The 16,985-nt window shown below is 43.2% G+C and overlaps 1 protein-coding gene across 4 annotated transcripts in view; it reads right to left on the reverse strand.

Annotated features, from left to right (window-relative positions):
* Positions 1-16,067, reverse strand: part of GRIK1 (glutamate ionotropic receptor kainate type subunit 1) — a 165,312-nt gene extending 149,245 nt beyond the window's left edge. For 2 of the 4 annotated variants that reach the window (XM_048071468.2, XM_048071469.2), the window contains exon 1: positions 15,798-16,067. In XM_048071468.2, the coding sequence (XP_047927425.1) occupies positions 15,798-15,939 (142 nt within the window). In that variant the 5' untranslated portion in view covers positions 15,940-16,067. The remainder of the gene's footprint in view (positions 1-15,797) is intronic. The other 2 variants (XM_048071470.2, XM_066977922.1) reach the window with 1 other exon arrangement.
* Positions 16,068-16,985: the final 918 nt, after the last annotated feature.

Here is a 16,985-nt window from a genome sequence, read left to right on the forward strand (position 1 = left end):
AAGTGGGAGATCTCAATAAAATCAGCAGCTGGAGGAAAAGGAAATAGGAGGAGGACTTTTACCATTGATTTCCTCAAACTAATGAAATCCAGAACTTCATTTGCAATTTGGATGAATGATAGTAAATTGTCCAACTGTTCTCTCCTGTCAGAATCATACACTTGCCAGAATTTCATCAGTATAAACTGGAACAGTTTTATTGACTTTGGGAGAAACAGAGCTAAAATAGCTTCTGGGTCATATTTTTTCTGAGACCAAGTGATCTCTCACTTAAAGGACTGAGGATCAGGAGAGATAATTTTGTACCCTGTTTTCTCATAGATTTTTCATAAGAACTCATAGATAAAAGCTTGGTTTTCAAAGAAGTTTCACAGTTTTATCTGCTGAAGATAGGCAGCTTAAAGCTCATGTCAAATCAAACTTCCTGGAGAAGCTGTCTGTGCACTCACTGGGCTTTACCTGTTGCCCATGAAGTTCATAATAAATTGACTACTATTGCAGAAGGATTGAGTTTTGAATCTTTGAGGAAGGCTGTGCCCTCTTCCTTCAGGCACAGCCAAAAGTAGGAAGTGATTTTAAATGTGCCGTATGCTAAAGGAGCTTGTCATCACTACTCTACTTACTAGCAATCAATATTTTAATTATAAGCTTTTTTTCCAATGGGTTAAATTCGAAGTATGGCTGACCATCATCTTTTTGCATCCTGCCTGTTTTAACTTACAGAAATAATGAAGGAGCAGACTTGCCCATACTAATATTCCAAAATGTGAAACTGAATATGTTAAATATTTCCCCTAAAATGCTTCTTTGATTTTTGTTAATTCTGCAGTACAGATTAATTCAGCAGTGATAAGAAGATGTAAAAAAGTGACAATTTGACATGAGCAGGAACTGTATTACATTCAGATTTTTCCTGTGTATTTGGAATTATTGGTCAACAACCAGTGAAGAGACTGCATTAATTGAAATGTATATTCATGGTAATTATAAAGTAACATAAATCACTGCATCATTCTAAGAATTTTAATAAAATACGCTCTTGATATTGCAAATAGCTGAGCTGCAAATACAAAAGCCAGGAATTCCAGCATTGATTACAGCTTCCTAGGAAATACAGTTCTGCATCTTTTAAACTTAGTTATTTAAATTATTTAAAAATCCCATTTCTTGCTGTGCAAACACACAGTCAACTGGTATCAATGAGCAGCTCAGTCTCCCACCTACAAAACTCCAGCCCTTACAACAGCAGTTAAAAGCCACTGGAGAGAAATAGCTTCACAACAGTCATTTTAGATGCCGCTAAAAATGAGCAATTCCAATATATATGTCATGGAAATAATACTTATCAGTTTTTCTCCATACCAGTTGTGGTGGGCTGACCTTGGCCAGTTGCAAGTTGCCCACCCAGCTGCTTTCTGACTCCCTCTCCTCAACAGCACAGGAGGACAAGATAAGACAAAAAAGCTCACGGGTCAAGATAAAGACAGGGATATCAAATACCAGTTACCATCACAGGCAAAACAGACTCAACTTGGGGAAGATTAATTTAATTTATTGCCAGTAGATTTGGACAGTGAGAAACACAAATTAAAACAACACCTTTCCCCTAACTTCTCCTTTCTCCAGCGTGGGCTCTCCACAGGCTGCCGGGGCATCTCTGCTTGGGTACCTGGGACACCTCCTGTCCTCCTCTTTCTCCTCCTGCTCTCCCCTGGGTGTCTGCAGGGCCATTCCTCACACCGCTCCCCTCACCACCCCCTGCCATGCGGTGTTTGCCCTCTCTTCCCCAGGCTGTCCCCAGGGTGCCATCATCTTGGCTGCTGCGCTGACCACGCATAATAACAATTTAGCACTCACAGAAATACTCAGGATAAAGACTCATGCAATGGCTTCTGGGAATTAACTTTGTGAAAAGAAAGAAAAAGTGTGATCTCAGCACCCTTATGGGTGCTTATGGACTTGCAGAAATGAATTAGTACATAAGTGGTCATAGGACAGCAGTTGGTGTATTAATTATTCTGGATTTATAAACAAGAATTATCTTTTCCCTCATCACTCTTTCTCATTATCTTGCTGTGCAAGTATTCCAATACGCTATGGAAACCTGGGCTGACTTTTGCTTACATAAAGTAGTCTGTGAAACACCCTGATTAACACAGAAGAAGTAATCTGCACAGGGAAACACCCCCATCTAATGCAAAGAACCAGAGGGCATAAAGCATACAGCTGTCTAATTAGTAGAAAACACTTTCCTTTCTTTCCTCTGACTCCATGCTAAACTGCAGCATCCTAGAAAGGCTGAGTGAGACCTATGCTGCCACCCTGTCTGTCTCTGTTGATGGAGGGTTTGACATGGTGGACGGGGCCTCGACACACTCACTTGGATGATGCTGCCTGCAGTAGTCCCAGGCGTGCTTGTGACCACTCTTTTCTCTTCAGCCTAAGGAAAATGCTGATGCTCCTCCATGTACTGCTCCTGAAAGAAGGGGAGTGCAGCTGCCACGGGGGGAAGAAGAGAGGTGCCAAACTACTGTGTCTCCCCTCCATGAAGGTGACCAGGGCAACATACAAGAGAGGCCATGGGGAACCACGATGCTGGTGGTACTGTTCTTCCTGCACTGGTTAATGTCCTCTGGCCCCATGTAGTGTCTAATAATCATGTAGCAATTCTGAGCAAACAGCATTCGGGGCAGCTGCAATGTCTGGCTTTTGTGTGCATGTGTGCATGCATACGACACAATTCATAAGAGGAAACGGGACTAAATTCACCCTTTTATACAGAGGCAACAGAACTGTTTTCAACACTTGATCCTGTTGGTACTATGCTGCTTTAAAGGAGGCACCCACTCATCTTCCTCCCAGGGGCCTGTGTTAGGCACAGAAGGAAGGAAATACATGAGATCTCCCCACTTCGAAAGAGCTAAGAGAAAGAAGAGGGCTTGAAGCCAGGAATTCAGCCTGATAGAGGCATGTGTCTGAGTAAAACAGCAGTCCAAAAGTATTTCACTTAGAAGCTGCAGGCAACCGTTGTTGTTTTTTTTTAAACACGTCTGTATATCATACCTACATTGTACAACTACAGAAGGTGTAGATGAGAGGATAAACATCTCTAGCTGATTTTCCTTCATGACTGATCTGGTGTCAAGATGACAGCATAAGGATTACAGTTTCCCAGACCAATTGCTGTTCAGGGCACATCCCACACACATTCCATCTGCAGATGCTTTCTAATGTCAGTACACGGATCACCAACAGGACTTGGTCCCCAGGGAACAGCCTGGCACCCTAGTAGAAAAATAGAAAGGCTTGGGCAGTAAAGTGTGCAGTGAGCCACGCTGATGCAGGACAGATTCTTCATTTCAAAAAGAAAAAATCTGCATTCTTCAGAAAAAAAGTGTTCAAAAATTTAATCTTCATTCAGTTCAATGGAGCAGCTTTATAATTTACAGCAGCAGATAAAGCTAGAAGATGTAATGTGAAATATCTGAAGCAGTTCTTCTCCTGTATTAAAATGCACCTTGGGCAACAGAGCTTTAACTTCTCGTAACATATGTTTCTAGCAGATAAGTAAACAATTTGGACATGAAATGAAAATTTTCAAGATAGTTACAGTCAAAAAAGCATCAACTCATATTAGACTTCAGCTACAGTGTCCCACTGATAAGTTTTTGGGGTGGTTTGGCATAGTTAAAAGCAAGCAGCTTTGGAAGAATAAAAAGCTTTTTGTGTACAAGTTGTTGGATCAGAGATAGAGAGAAAAAAAAAAAAAGACATCATTTTACATCAAAATTCTGAAAGTGGCCTTGGTGGCAGGATTGAACCATAACCTGGAGCATGTGGCCAGGGTAAAGCTGTCAGACAGGGGAAGCAGAAACAAAAGGAGCAAGGCTTGGAAGTTTAAAGGCTCCTGCACAGACAAGCAATCCACTTGCACTGAACTGCATTGACATTTGGCTTCCTTACAACCACAGGCTCCCTTGGCTTTGTGGACAAAACCTTTACGTGGTTACGTGGGGCTTTGTGTATGGCAGCAAGCTGCGAGTGAGTGCCGAAGTCATCCTTATATCACCACTGTGACAGCTTAGCATAGATCACAAAATAGCAAATCATCCTGAGTAAAGTTCAGTGCAGGCCCAGACCAAAGGGTTTCTTTTCAAAGTCCCCCTACATGCTGGCTCATATACTCGAATACTACGCTTTTCTTTGAAGCAAGCTCCCTCTCTGCCCAGATCTCTGCCACCAGGCCTTGGGATGTGTGTTACAGACAAGGATGCTGTGTGTCCTTACAGGGACTTTCCTTGAACTGTTTCCAAATGGAGAAGGAGGAAACCTTGTACTTCTCCTTTCTGCACTACTTGGCCATTAGCAGGCAAACAACTGGAAAATTGTTCGAGGAAGAACAAATGCCCCTCTTTAGTGGTCTTACTTGAGCACACAGAGCTCTCATGAAGGAAAGGCATATTGCTGTAATGATCACAGTATTTCACCGTGTAAAATGTCAGGATAAGAATTGTCCATGTTGACTTGTCCAAGCAGGTCTGTTTTAGACAAACCAGACTGCACTGCCACAGCTGTCAGTACTGCTGCTGCCACCATCCTGTCACCACACCTCAAATTCCCAAGGTCCTTAACCAGACAGCAGACCTGAAACTTTGACCATCCAGACCAGGCCTACATGGCTGGCCAGGATGATGCTGGCTGATCGTTTAGGCACTGTAAGTGCTTCATACCCAGCAAAAGCGAGAGACCTTTCCCAGAGGGGAGCTCTGTCTCACCTTTTGTAAGCATTGCCAATAAGACCTTGTAGCATTTGTCAGTAAGAAAGGACTCCTGACATTGTCCACTACACAACTGTGTCTCTAGCTGTTTATAACATTGTCAAATATTAGTCATTTGAAGTGACATTTCCCATATCCTGCATCAGTCTGAACGCAGGAGGTTTTAGCTGTTCTTGAGAGTAACAAATTTTTTTTTGTTTTCATTTTTCTTCTGATTTACAAATATTCTGATAATCATTTCATTGAGAATATCTTCATGCAGGGACTTAAAATTTGATGGTCTAGTGCTATTAATGCAGACACAGTCAGTGGTGGTGTTTTACCAATGGACAGACCTTACCTGTCTGCACTGTGAGCATTTTGCCCTCATTTGCAGGAATGAACCTGTCCCTTTTCTCTTATGGTGCCTGGAGACCTATGAGCCAGAAGACTGTGCTGCCCCTTTGCAGTGCTGCCAGCCAGCCTCTTGGCTTTTCGTCAACAGACACTTAGGAAAAACACTAGAAGAAGCCTGTCTAGTTCTTCTCTAGGGCTGGGTCTGTAGAACAGCCACCTCTACTGGCGATGGGTGGCACAGGTCTCTATACAGCGTCACAGAGCTCCTGCACCACCAGTCGTGTTTGCCATGCCCACTGGCCATCAAGGGAATGTTTCTGGGTTTTCTGCTTGTTTGTTACAGTCGTAGAAAATTATACCAGAAGATTTTTTTTTATATAAACATATAAAATTATAAGGTGAAAACCAAGAAGATGAGAAATATTGAACAACTTCAAAAACCCATCTTTTGTTACCTAACTACGTACTTTATTCTACAGGATTTCTGCCTCATTTACTACATTCTTTTACTAAAGTCTTTTACATTTAATATTTTTAAACATGGATGAATGAATTGGGGGCATAAAATTCTATTAGCTAAACAATTTTGTTTAGCATGAGCACTGCTTATCATGCAAAATACATTTGAACAATCATAAGGGAACAGCAGTGAGTCTATGTCCTTCTTGAAGCCTGTATATTTACTCATTTTTCTCCCATTCTAACAGAGTATCAAAGATCATCTGTTCAATTTAAGTAATTTCCTATGCTTTCTCTGAAGCCCAAGATGAATAAAAGCATTCAAAATCAAAACATGAGAATATTTTAAACAGAAAATATAATTGTATTTGTCTCCAAATTGCAGTGAAGAATTCTTATGCGGCCTCTTACTAGCTTCTTTAATAGCTCTCCAATATCTTATTACTAAATTATTTTATGTGGACAGCAAACATGCGATACACAAGAGATTGCTTAAGTTATTCATCATGCATTTTGATTCATTGGCCAATCTGACAGTGACTGACAGTCTCTGGAAAAGTATAGTACAGCTAAAAACCTGACCTAACTTTTAAACAGCTTTCTCTGTGATACCAACATAATCAAATAGAGTTTTACATATGTCATGCTGTTGCTGCAGCAACCTGGCCTCCTCTCCTCTGACTACTGATAGGAGTCTCTAAGCTTGATATGGCCTCAGATGTCTTGAGACTAATCTCTTGGGACCATTCCAGAGAAATACAGATTAATTTGCAGTTCCTCAAAAATGAAGTAACTATTTCACATAAACTACTTTTCACATTCCATCAAGTCTGAGCTTCGTATTCATAACCTTTACAAAAATGACTAGTTTGGCACAGCGCCCCCAAGACATTTAGGAGAAAGCAGTTTGCGTGGCAGGAAGGAGGATTAAAATGGCTTTGGCTTCTCTTGTATATTTCTTGAAGGTAAGGAGAGAAAAGGTTATTTTTCAGAAAGCAAAAGGTGCACTTTTTGGTGTTTTTTTTTTTCTTTTTCTTCGCAATGTTAACGTCTTAATGCATCTAATTTTCAGTTCTTCATATCTTTGTCAGGGATGAGATCAAGAAAATAAAAGTAAATAACTGTAAGCACTGAGATGTGTATTTCCTGAAGCCAGTTGTAATCCCTTGCTAGAATGGCTGTAGATTTTATAAGAACATCTGAATATTTGATAAAGGCTTGACCAGTTTTGATCATAGAATGGTTTGGGTCTATATCACTGTATACGGCTCAAATGCCATATAAGGGGGTGAAAAATTGAAATTGTACTGTATCCTAAAAGTGTCCATCCTTTGCTAAGACTTATCATGTCTTATTTTCAGAAGAACACCACTCTGCTGAGCAGATGCAAAGGCAGAGGCTGGAGAGGATATGACAAACCATGCTGAAAAGATGCTAAGAAATGTAACCAGTGAAAAGGCACTTAAGATGGACATGGACACTGGTGACCTCTGAGGGGCTTCTGGCTGAGGTCAGACACAGCGCCTAATATTTGCTCTCTACCTAAACTGGGACAGGTCAACAAATGCTCTGCTTCTTCAGAGAATCCACCGGTGTCAGGGTGGTCTGTGCTGTTTACTTTATACTGCATATCCAGGGCTAAGCTCCAAGTGTATGCTAACAGGACAGGACATAAGACACGACTTCTCATTGCTACCTATAATTTTTTTAGTTAAATACACTTAGGCCTCCATAGCAACACTTAGCACTTTGTACTACTAATTTTCAGAGATCTATGCATATGTTCACCTAATATACAAACTTTAAGAAAATGTCAAAGTTGTAATGCAGTGGATGAAGGTCTAAGGTGGTGGCACTCAAGAGACCTGGATTCACTCCCAGCTTTGCCACAAGTTTGCCAGCAAAACACTTCAGCTGTCTGGCCTTGACTTCCCCAACCATGAAATCAAACTACCTGTAATAAGCTCTGTGAGGTACTCTGAGCTCTAGTGCCTGGAAGATCTCAAGGTTATTATTATTCATGACAATACTTGTTGAAATGCAATACAGTTAATACTACACGAATTATGGCAGTAATGAAACTAGCCCAGTTCCACCTTTCATTGCATGGTAGACCCCATAAACATCAATTTCCATGGATTTGCCTCCAAATTATATGAGCCCAAAATATAAGGTACATGCAGCTTTTCTTCTCAGTACCATCTTGCAGAATCATGCTAAACCCAATTTATATAATACCCCTTTCCCTAAGAATAGCACAATTCATAGAAGTTGTTCATCATTTAATTGTTCTATTACACTACAATATACTGCAGTAGCGTTAAAGTAGCTATAATGGTCTGAAGATACAAGTAAGACAAAGTCTGTAAAGAGAAGTAGCCTTTCTTAGCCTCTTTGTTTAGAGGCATAGCTGTGTGACCAGATACGTGGGTTGCTCTTGCTATTCACTGTTGGAGAGCAGAGAGTTAGAAACCTACTTCATGCTTCTGCATGTGCTTTCATGGACCATGAAGGCCAAAGCTCTCAGACAGGAGAAGATACTTGGCATTAAAGAAATATGCAGCTAAAGTAATACTTACAATATGTTAGGCTGACGTACAGACTGCCATTAACTGCAGAAACAGCAGTAGCAGATTAGGCAAGCCTAATTAATCACCTGGGAATCTGGCCTGCACGCTGAGGACATTAATGACACATCTCTCCCTGGGAGGTGAAGGGGAGGTGATCTTTAGCAGAAATGAGTGGCAGCAAGGGCAGTATAAACATCCCGGCAGGACTCTGCTCCATCACACATCCCAGGGGAAGTGGAAAATAAACTTGTATCTTCAAATATTGTTTCTTCTTTTCTTATAGCTACCTAATGTTATTCTTTTAAAATAGTTTTTTTTTTTTCCCAAATCCTTTGATCCACAGCATACACTAGCGTCTCTCCTGCTTATTCTGTCCAAACCATTTAGAACTGAAAAGCCTGTATTACTTACAGGGCAGTGAATGTTTTTATACTTTAGCATGTCTGATCTTTTTAAAAGTGTGCTTTAAAAAATGTTCTTTGTATGCTAAAATCACTGTGATGCAAAATCACAGTGATTTTAAGGTCTCAGTGGTGTACCACTGAATTCAGGGAGGGCTCTGTTCTTTCTCCATCTGACAGACAAAGCAAAGCCTCACATCTGTGATAATACTTCTAGCAAAAGTATTGTTTGGGTGTAACGGATAAGGGAAGTTTTGCTGCCCCTTCATATTTATGCAGAACAATGAGTTTTTCACACTTGCTCACTCTAAACAGGTTCTGCTCCTTATTTCCTGAAATACTCCTCTGGCTGTCACTTCCACCTACTCAGCATTTCACCAGGGCCTCCATGCCAGTTAGCAATATGGAAGGATAGCTGGTTTTGAACCCTAGCCAGAATCAATGTGCTGGAAACATAATTTTCCTTGAAATAGACAAAGTTTGCATGGGCAGATCCAATGGCAGCATGTGGGAGCAGTTTCAATGTTACCAGAATTTATAACACTCATCTTTTAAATTTTTGGTGTTACAATCTGAAAGCTCACAGACACAAACAACTAGAAGGTGTGATTGCGAAGAGGATGATGGACCAAAGAAAAGAAGCTCAAAACTGAGCCTTTGAGACCATTTCCTGTTCTTTGACCATACTGCCATGCTGTATCACTCATTTATGTTTCCCAATTTTTGTGCCACCCTAATTTAGCGTGCAGGTACAGGGGATGCTGTAAAAATAATACAAGGAACCTTCTGCACTGCCAGATAAAAACAAAAATAAGATATTTTAACAGCCCAATCAGATACACACTCTTCTGGTTGAAATGAAAAGGATGCTTATTTGGAATAATGAAACAGTTTTAATTTTGAATTGTGATTTTTCTCAGTGAGAACAAATATATCACTCGAAAGCTAATTATTTTCTAGGTAATACTGAATCACCTTCAGCAGAAAGAGAAAGAAAGAGAAAGGTAAGGGTAATAACATTCCCACTGTAAAGCTTTCCCGTAATCATAAACTCATTATTGCAACCTAAAACCTAAAGTCAACAAAAACTAGGACAAACTGGGCTTGCAGGTTACAGATCCAAAGCTGTAGAGTAAAACTAATCAGTTCTTAGATAGGATTTTTTTTTTTTATTGCAGTACAATCTATAGTCTAGTTGGTCAAATCAAGCCCTTCTGAGAAAAGAAGATTAGAGGCAGTTGTTTAAAATATTGTCAGAAGGGGGGGAAGACGGACAGACAGGATTTAAGCTTTATTACTGACCAGGATATACAAAACAGACTATAATGAAAAAACAGTATTGAGATTGTACTTGTGGTCTGAATAGAAAATGTTAAGTGAAGACAGGGCCATATGGAGGAGCTTATAGCTACAGCAAGAACTGATGCTAAGGCAAATGTCCCCTGAATATGTAAAATCAGGTTGTGGGAAGGATGCAGGTGTAATCAAAAAATCGATTACACCTGAAGAGGAATAAGCTCTTAGGCAAGAAAGGAAAATAAAAGAAATTTTATTTTATTTACAAGGATTGTTCTTCTTCCAGTGGTCACTGCACTGTGCATGAATGTGAAGAATTACTAGGCTAAGTGTCAATCATTTTGCATAAACAAAATATTTGATGAAAAATACTTATCCTTCGGCAAAATTTCATCAATTTCATTGCTGTGAAGATTTCATCCTTTATTTTACTGAAGTCCTAACTGTCTGAACTGATGCACATGTGCTATATAAATGCATTTGAAGCCTTGGTGAACCACAGCAGGATGTCCTATTTATCCGCCCACACAGAGTTCACTGCAGCACTACAGACATACTTTGTCCGTTAGGATACACCTTGCATAAGTTAAGAGAATATAACAAATTATTACAGCACAGATATCAATGACCTGGCTGTTTTCCATTTCATTTTCCTGTAACCCACTTGACTTTTGACAAAGATAGCTACATCAAATGTGCCATAGCTAATCACCTATCTTCCGAGATGTGAAATGCAGCAGTAATGCACCTTTGTGGCATATTTTTTTTATTGTTTTTCATCTCCCTCAGTACTATCTGAAGCCTCCTAGCTCTGGTCTCAGGACCATTTTTTTTTGCTTTTCTCCTTCATCCTCTACTGACAAGTGTTCCAGGACAGAAGCAACTCGTGTTCGGAGTTTTTGTTAATACAGCTGTGAGTGGTTGGCTGCCTGCTGCATAATCGTCAAGCCGCAGCATTCTATGCTATTTGAAGACTATAATTTATGCTTTTACAGCTCATCTATTTCATGCTAAAGCAGATATTTAGGACTTAGGTATACTCTGACAACAGAGACACATACTGCCAGTTTTCTGGAAAATGAACCTCTCTTCTACAGTCTTCTTCACATATTGAACAGCACTTCACTCCATCCCAGCAATAACAATTTTCTAGCAATGCCACAGGCATCCAGCAAGTGCTGCTTTTGAGGTACCAGGAACTGGTGGTTTAACAGCCACAGTTACACCACGTTTCTCACCCTAACACTAGTAAGTTGCACACACTCAGTGACCACCATTGCCCAGCTCCATCCAGTAATGCTCTGGAGAACAGATTGTCAGAAAACAAGGACAACACGACATGTAGACCTGATTTTGTCTGATCCTACCTATCAATAGGATGGGTGCTAAGTAGGCAGGGCAGTTGGGGAGTTATGAGTGTTTCATCCCTCTAATATATTAAGTATGTCCAAACAGCTCTCCAGGCAATTTAAACCAGCATAGCTCCCCTGAGTTCAATAAAAGGATGCCAATTTACATCAGCTGAGCACTGGCTTCATGACTTTTTAATATTCCCCAGTGGAGCAACCCAGTACGGCCAAAATCTTTCATGATACAAAAGCCTGGAAAGACAATGGTACAGAACCCAAAGTAATTCACTCCTCTGCATCATCAGACCTAACTGGCAGAACACAAACAAATTGCCAATGGGATTTTGATTTTAAAAATTTAGGTTGCAACCATGCAAATCATAATGCAGTCAAGTATTTTCCCTGAGATCACTGTATGCATCGAGGCCACCGAGCTCCATTGACATTTCTGTGCCCAAGTACAGCTTCGCTGGAGTGCCCTGCTAAGGTGATAGCAATACATTTTTCTTCCACCTCTTTTTGGCTATTTTTGACTTGATTAACTATTTAGAGCACATGAGCAAAGTGTTGCACTGTCTCACACTTTGTGAGTACTGTCAAATCCAGCAAGGAGAGAGATGCATAAAGACTGATGTTTGGACATTTTGGTAGCAATCCTTTAGAAGCACTTGTAGCACAGTAGTCTTCTGTTAAGTGCAGAATGAGGAAATTCGAGCAAATCATACTGTAGAGAAATGATGAGCCTCTGAGGATTTGGGATCTGGTGAACAAGATGAGGTTAATGCCTTCTTGTGATATAAAATGCAGTCACACTTCCTACAACATTATGGAACAGAATAACTTCTACACACCTGTTAAGTTTTTTGTTTGTTTGTTTAATTAGCATTTTTAATGATGGTAAAATATGACAGAACTTTCTAAATACAGTTTTTGCCATGTCACACTGAGGAAGCTCAAATATGTATTAATATCATTCCCTTCACAACCCTGCACAAATAAAATCTTGAAAAGGGTTGACAACATGTAGGAAATTCGCGGTGAAATTAATTAGGTTTTTGTCTTTATCATTCTCACAGTGTTGGAATGCTGAACTCACATAGGAAAAACCTCCCAGCTCTAGCCCTGCTTGGGGAAATATAGAGAGATATTTTCAAATCTATATTGAAAATTTCAACTTATTAGAAAAACCCTATTTTGCAGGTTAGGTTGATTTCTGTTTCTGTTTTAAATCTATATTTCTCAATTGGAGAGAAATATTGTGGGGCTCGACTTGCATCTTTGAAAACTCAACTCGCTAAGCCACTGGGAATTTTGCTGAAGTAAGGAATAAATCAGTGCAGAGCATGAACCTGTATTCAAATATTCCATTTAACTACAGAAACACACAAAATATTATGGAAAATTACTTCTGATGAAATAGATACTCTTCAGTTGATACCAACTAATGCTATTTCTATGAAACCTAAAAATTACTCATTTGTTCATTTTCAGGAATTGTTCGTTTTAGAGATTAATTCTAAGATCTGTCCAAGTGTAACTTCCTACATGTATCTGTTGAAAAGTGCCACATTCTCTTTTTAATTAACTTCAGTGATATATTAATAACTCGTATAGTTTCTCAACTATTCTTGACGTCTAATCCAGAGCACAACTCAAATGACTACTATTTATAAATTACCATGCGATAGCGCTGAAGTATATTCCTATAGCCTAGTTAGAAGGTTAAGTTGTAATGGCCCAGAGGACATACGCTAAGAAGCGAGAAAGCTCTGCATCCAGCGTTAACATCAGATTTTGTTGCTGTTGAGATTTCAGTGCTTTTGAGGCTGTTTCTGCAACTCAGTGCCTGCTTGTCTTAATTTGTATTCCCCCTTCTCTTATTTGAGCTCGTTCATTTTAAGCAAGTGGTACAAGTAGGATAGGCCAGAAGGTTAGGTTGACTCAATGTAAAAACCAGAAATTCCTTGGTATTAAATGAAAAATATTAGGGTCATGAACTTTAAATACACCTTTATATAATGTAGTCTAGTGGGTTATGGGTAGATAAAGATGGTATTTCCTTGGACAGCTCAATTAGTTCATATATCAAGGAAAAAGCTTTTTAGCATTAATGTGAAAGAAATATTCAGTAAGACACTAAAATTCAAGTACTGTACTACCAGAAACTGAAAACTCTATCTTATCTCAAATTCCACTATTTTGTCCTACTGAATCAGTTTTACTGTTCATATTGCCGCCCCTCATTTTCTTGTTTAGAGGACTAGAAAAGTAATCATCATCTAGATGCTCAGAAATAGCCAGAATTTCTATCGCTTACATGTCCCTTCTCAACTAATTAAATACCAGCAAAAGAATCCATTCATTTGTATTATAAGCCAACAAAATCACAAAAATCCAAAAGCTCCCTAACAGTGGAAAATGCAATTAAACTACCAGTGTATTAATTCAGGCAGCAAACTGCAGCACCATCGTAAAGCAGTGCTTTCCTTTCCTTAATTAACTAAAACACGACGAAGAAAATCTGATGGCTTAATAGCATTTTCTTCACTCAGAAATGCTTTGGGATGATTTTATTATGTTATCACCAAGAGCGCTGAGGGAGTTATTTCCAGTACTTCTGTTTGTCACCTCGAAGAGTGACACACTCCATGGAGAAACTTGCCCCTGTTAACGGGTGTGAAGGATTAATATTTTATGACACCATTACTTTATAGGCAGGGTAACTATAGTAATAAGAGTACATTTCATATTTTATGCATTCACAACCACGTAACACAAGGAGGATTCATTCTCCGGCAGCATCTCTTTGGTTGTGTATTTGTTGCTGTGAATGAAAGCTGAGCAGCTTGCCACTCTTGTTATTGTTTATAGTGTAGCAGAAGTAGCAGACCATAATCAGTATCAGGGTACCACCACCGCACGCCCTGTCGGAGTGAATCTGCACTGGAGTGACACACACATCTCGCAGGAGAGAGCCTGCAAGCCGTGCAGAGCAATTTTCGGGAAAAGCAATGTGGGCAACTGCCTGGGCGCCTCGCTAGACCGAACATAAGAGGCAATGCAAGTTATGCAATGGGGAGGTTGACAGAGGGAGGAGTGCACACCCTAAATCTCTGCCTGGGTCCCTGCAATGCCGACACCAGCTGGGAAGCCAAGGTTTCACTCTGCATGGAGCAAAGCATTCGGGCTACGTTCAGGCAAACATGTTTCTCTTTAAACTCTGCAATGCTCCACTTTCTTCAGAGGCTACTCCTGGTAAAGCCAAGTGAGTTAAGGCAGCCTAGCAGCAGCAATTACGCCAAGCGTATTGCCAAAGCATCCTGCTACAGCATGCGTCCAAGTTATCTGAGCAGCTTTTACTTTCTCCCCCAAGTTTCACTGGCCCTCAATCTCCTGCTCAGTGAGAGCACACAGCTCGGCGTTTCATGTGCTGCGTGCATGTACGCAGCCATTCCCCCCAGCTCCAAATGGGGCACGGCTCCATGGGCAGCAGTGAGCGGAGAAAGCAGCAAACTTCAGCTGCACCCCATGAGAAAAAAATAAGAAGTGAGAGCATGCTGAATGTGAGCAGCTAGGTACATACAGCTTTTCAGCTGCAAGTTGCCGAGTGCCTTCAGATTTTCTTTTTTTTTCTTTTTTTTTCTCCCCCCTTGCCTTTGCTCATCACTTTGAGGGACTGTGCCCCTTAATTTTTCTAAAAGCTTCCGTGATCAGCTCCCTTGCACTCTAAACCTAGGAGTCGTCTCCCACTTGATTTCTAAAGCAGCACTCGTGAGGAAAGCCGAGCAGGGTTAACGCTTGCAGGTCAACAGGCATCAATCTCCTGCTTCGCGAAGGACTCTGCCTTCACCGGTGCATCTTCCCGGGTGGCTTCTCTTCTCTTTGCTAGCTCCGTGCTCGGTGCTCGCCAAGCCGGAGAGGGGCAGGCAGGGCAACAGAAGCGCGACAGCTTCTGCCCACAGCTTTTCCGCAGTTTTCCCTAACCCCTAACTCCGGCGATACTTTGCATTCACCGTCTCACTTGACTGACACAAGAAACCCACTGTCGGGAGAGAGGCTTCCTGTGAACCGAGCCTTGTTTCCATGGTGCGGGGTTTTCAACTTAAAAATAAATCCCTGTTTTCTGGGGCTCACACGTATGTACAGCACTTGTGGAGCGCTCCCCCCCGCGCCAGGGTTAGGGGCCGGGACCAAAGGAGGGCAAACCCACATCCCCAGAGCGGGACGGGGGCTGGGGAAAACGCCGCCAGGTCGCGCTTCGCCTCTCCCGGCTGCCGACCCGAGCCGGGGATCCCCCGCTCCCTTTTCGGGGCGCGTTTTGGGGCCGCCGAAGCGCACCGCCGCCGGCTCTCTCCCCGCCGTCCCGAGCGGGTGGGCAGCGGCCCCGCCTCGCCCCCAGCCCCAGCCCCGGTCCCGGCCGTCCCCCCGCTCCCCTCCGCGCCGCAAAACTTTCCGAAGCGGCCGAGCCCCGATGAGGGGGGTCCGTGGGGGCACCCCCGGGGCCGGACGGGGGGCACCCCGCGGGAGATGCAGGGAGGCACCGCGCAGAGCCTGGGGAGGGGGGGGACGCGCAGGGGAAGCGGCTGGCAGCCCCCGGGCGGCACTCACCGATCCGCAGCACTTGCTGGCCGCTCCGGGGCAGCCCCGCCGAGGCGCACAGCAGCACGAAGAGGAGCCCCCCGCCGCCGCCACCGCCACCGCCACCCGGGGCCGGGCGCCGGGGCCACCGCGGGCCGAGGGCGCTCGCCATCCTCCGCGCCCGCCTCAGTTCATGCCGGGCTCCGCGGGTGCGGGGCGAGGGCGGCCACCCCCTGCCACCCCCGGCCACCCCCGGTTATCCCCGGTTACCCCCGGCGGGGCCGGCTGCGCGCCGCCGCCGCCGCTCCTCGCCGCCCGCCCATGGTGCGGAGGCTCCTCGCCCGCGCTCCCGCCGCTGCCCTCGCCCCCCGCCGCCGCCGGGAGGGGAGGGGAGGGGAAGGGCTGGGAAGGGAGGGGAAGGGAGGGGGAGGCTCCTCCCGCGGGGCGGGGCGGCTCCGGAGAGGACACGCGGGGACGCGGACACACGGACGCACGGACACACGGATGGAGGCGGGAGGCATCCTGTGTGCGCGCAGCTCCCTTTCGGGGTCCGGGTGTGGGATAAGGGGATGGAGCGCAATGTCTGGCGGTCGCTTGCAAGACCATTAGAGGGACACGTCCTCGCCGCGCATCTCCCCCGGTGTGGCAGGAGCCTCAGCAAGGGGGCTGCGGGGCTGCGCGCCCGGGGTCGGGACTTGGCAAAGTCCCACCTGTGAAGACAAGGCCGGTTTGGACGGCTGGGCACAGGGCTCATAACGCTTCCCATGCTTGACTTAGCCGGCAGATCACTTCTCCACTGCGACTCGATGTTCTCAAGTTGTTTTTGAGATCTGCTTTAAAGGTTTAAAGTCAAAATGCTTCACTGCGAAATAAACATATGGGTCCTGAGCTAATCTGAAAACAACAACAACAACAAAAATCATAATAGGAGAATGACTCCCACCTAGCAACAGAACTAAAACTGCATAGCTGAGATCCAAAATTGAAATGATTTAAATTTGTTTATTTTGTATTCCTCTCCAGTCTGTCTAACAATTGTTCCAGAAATTAACTCCTCAGAGGAGTCGCAGCACATGCTGAACTGCAATGGAAATGCAAGCGTCTGCGTTCCACCTCCCCGTCAGCCTCAAAGGTTTCCTGAAAAGCTTGCCTCTACCGTTTGCAGAGTAACTCGGTGCTTGTTCAGAACTTCTCACCACTGAGATGCCCAGCCGGCAT

The sequence above is a fragment of the Anser cygnoides genome, chromosome 1 (genome assembly GCF_040182565.1).
Source record: "Anser cygnoides isolate HZ-2024a breed goose chromosome 1, Taihu_goose_T2T_genome, whole genome shotgun sequence".
Lineage (NCBI taxonomy): Eukaryota > Metazoa > Chordata > Aves > Anseriformes > Anatidae > Anser > Anser cygnoides.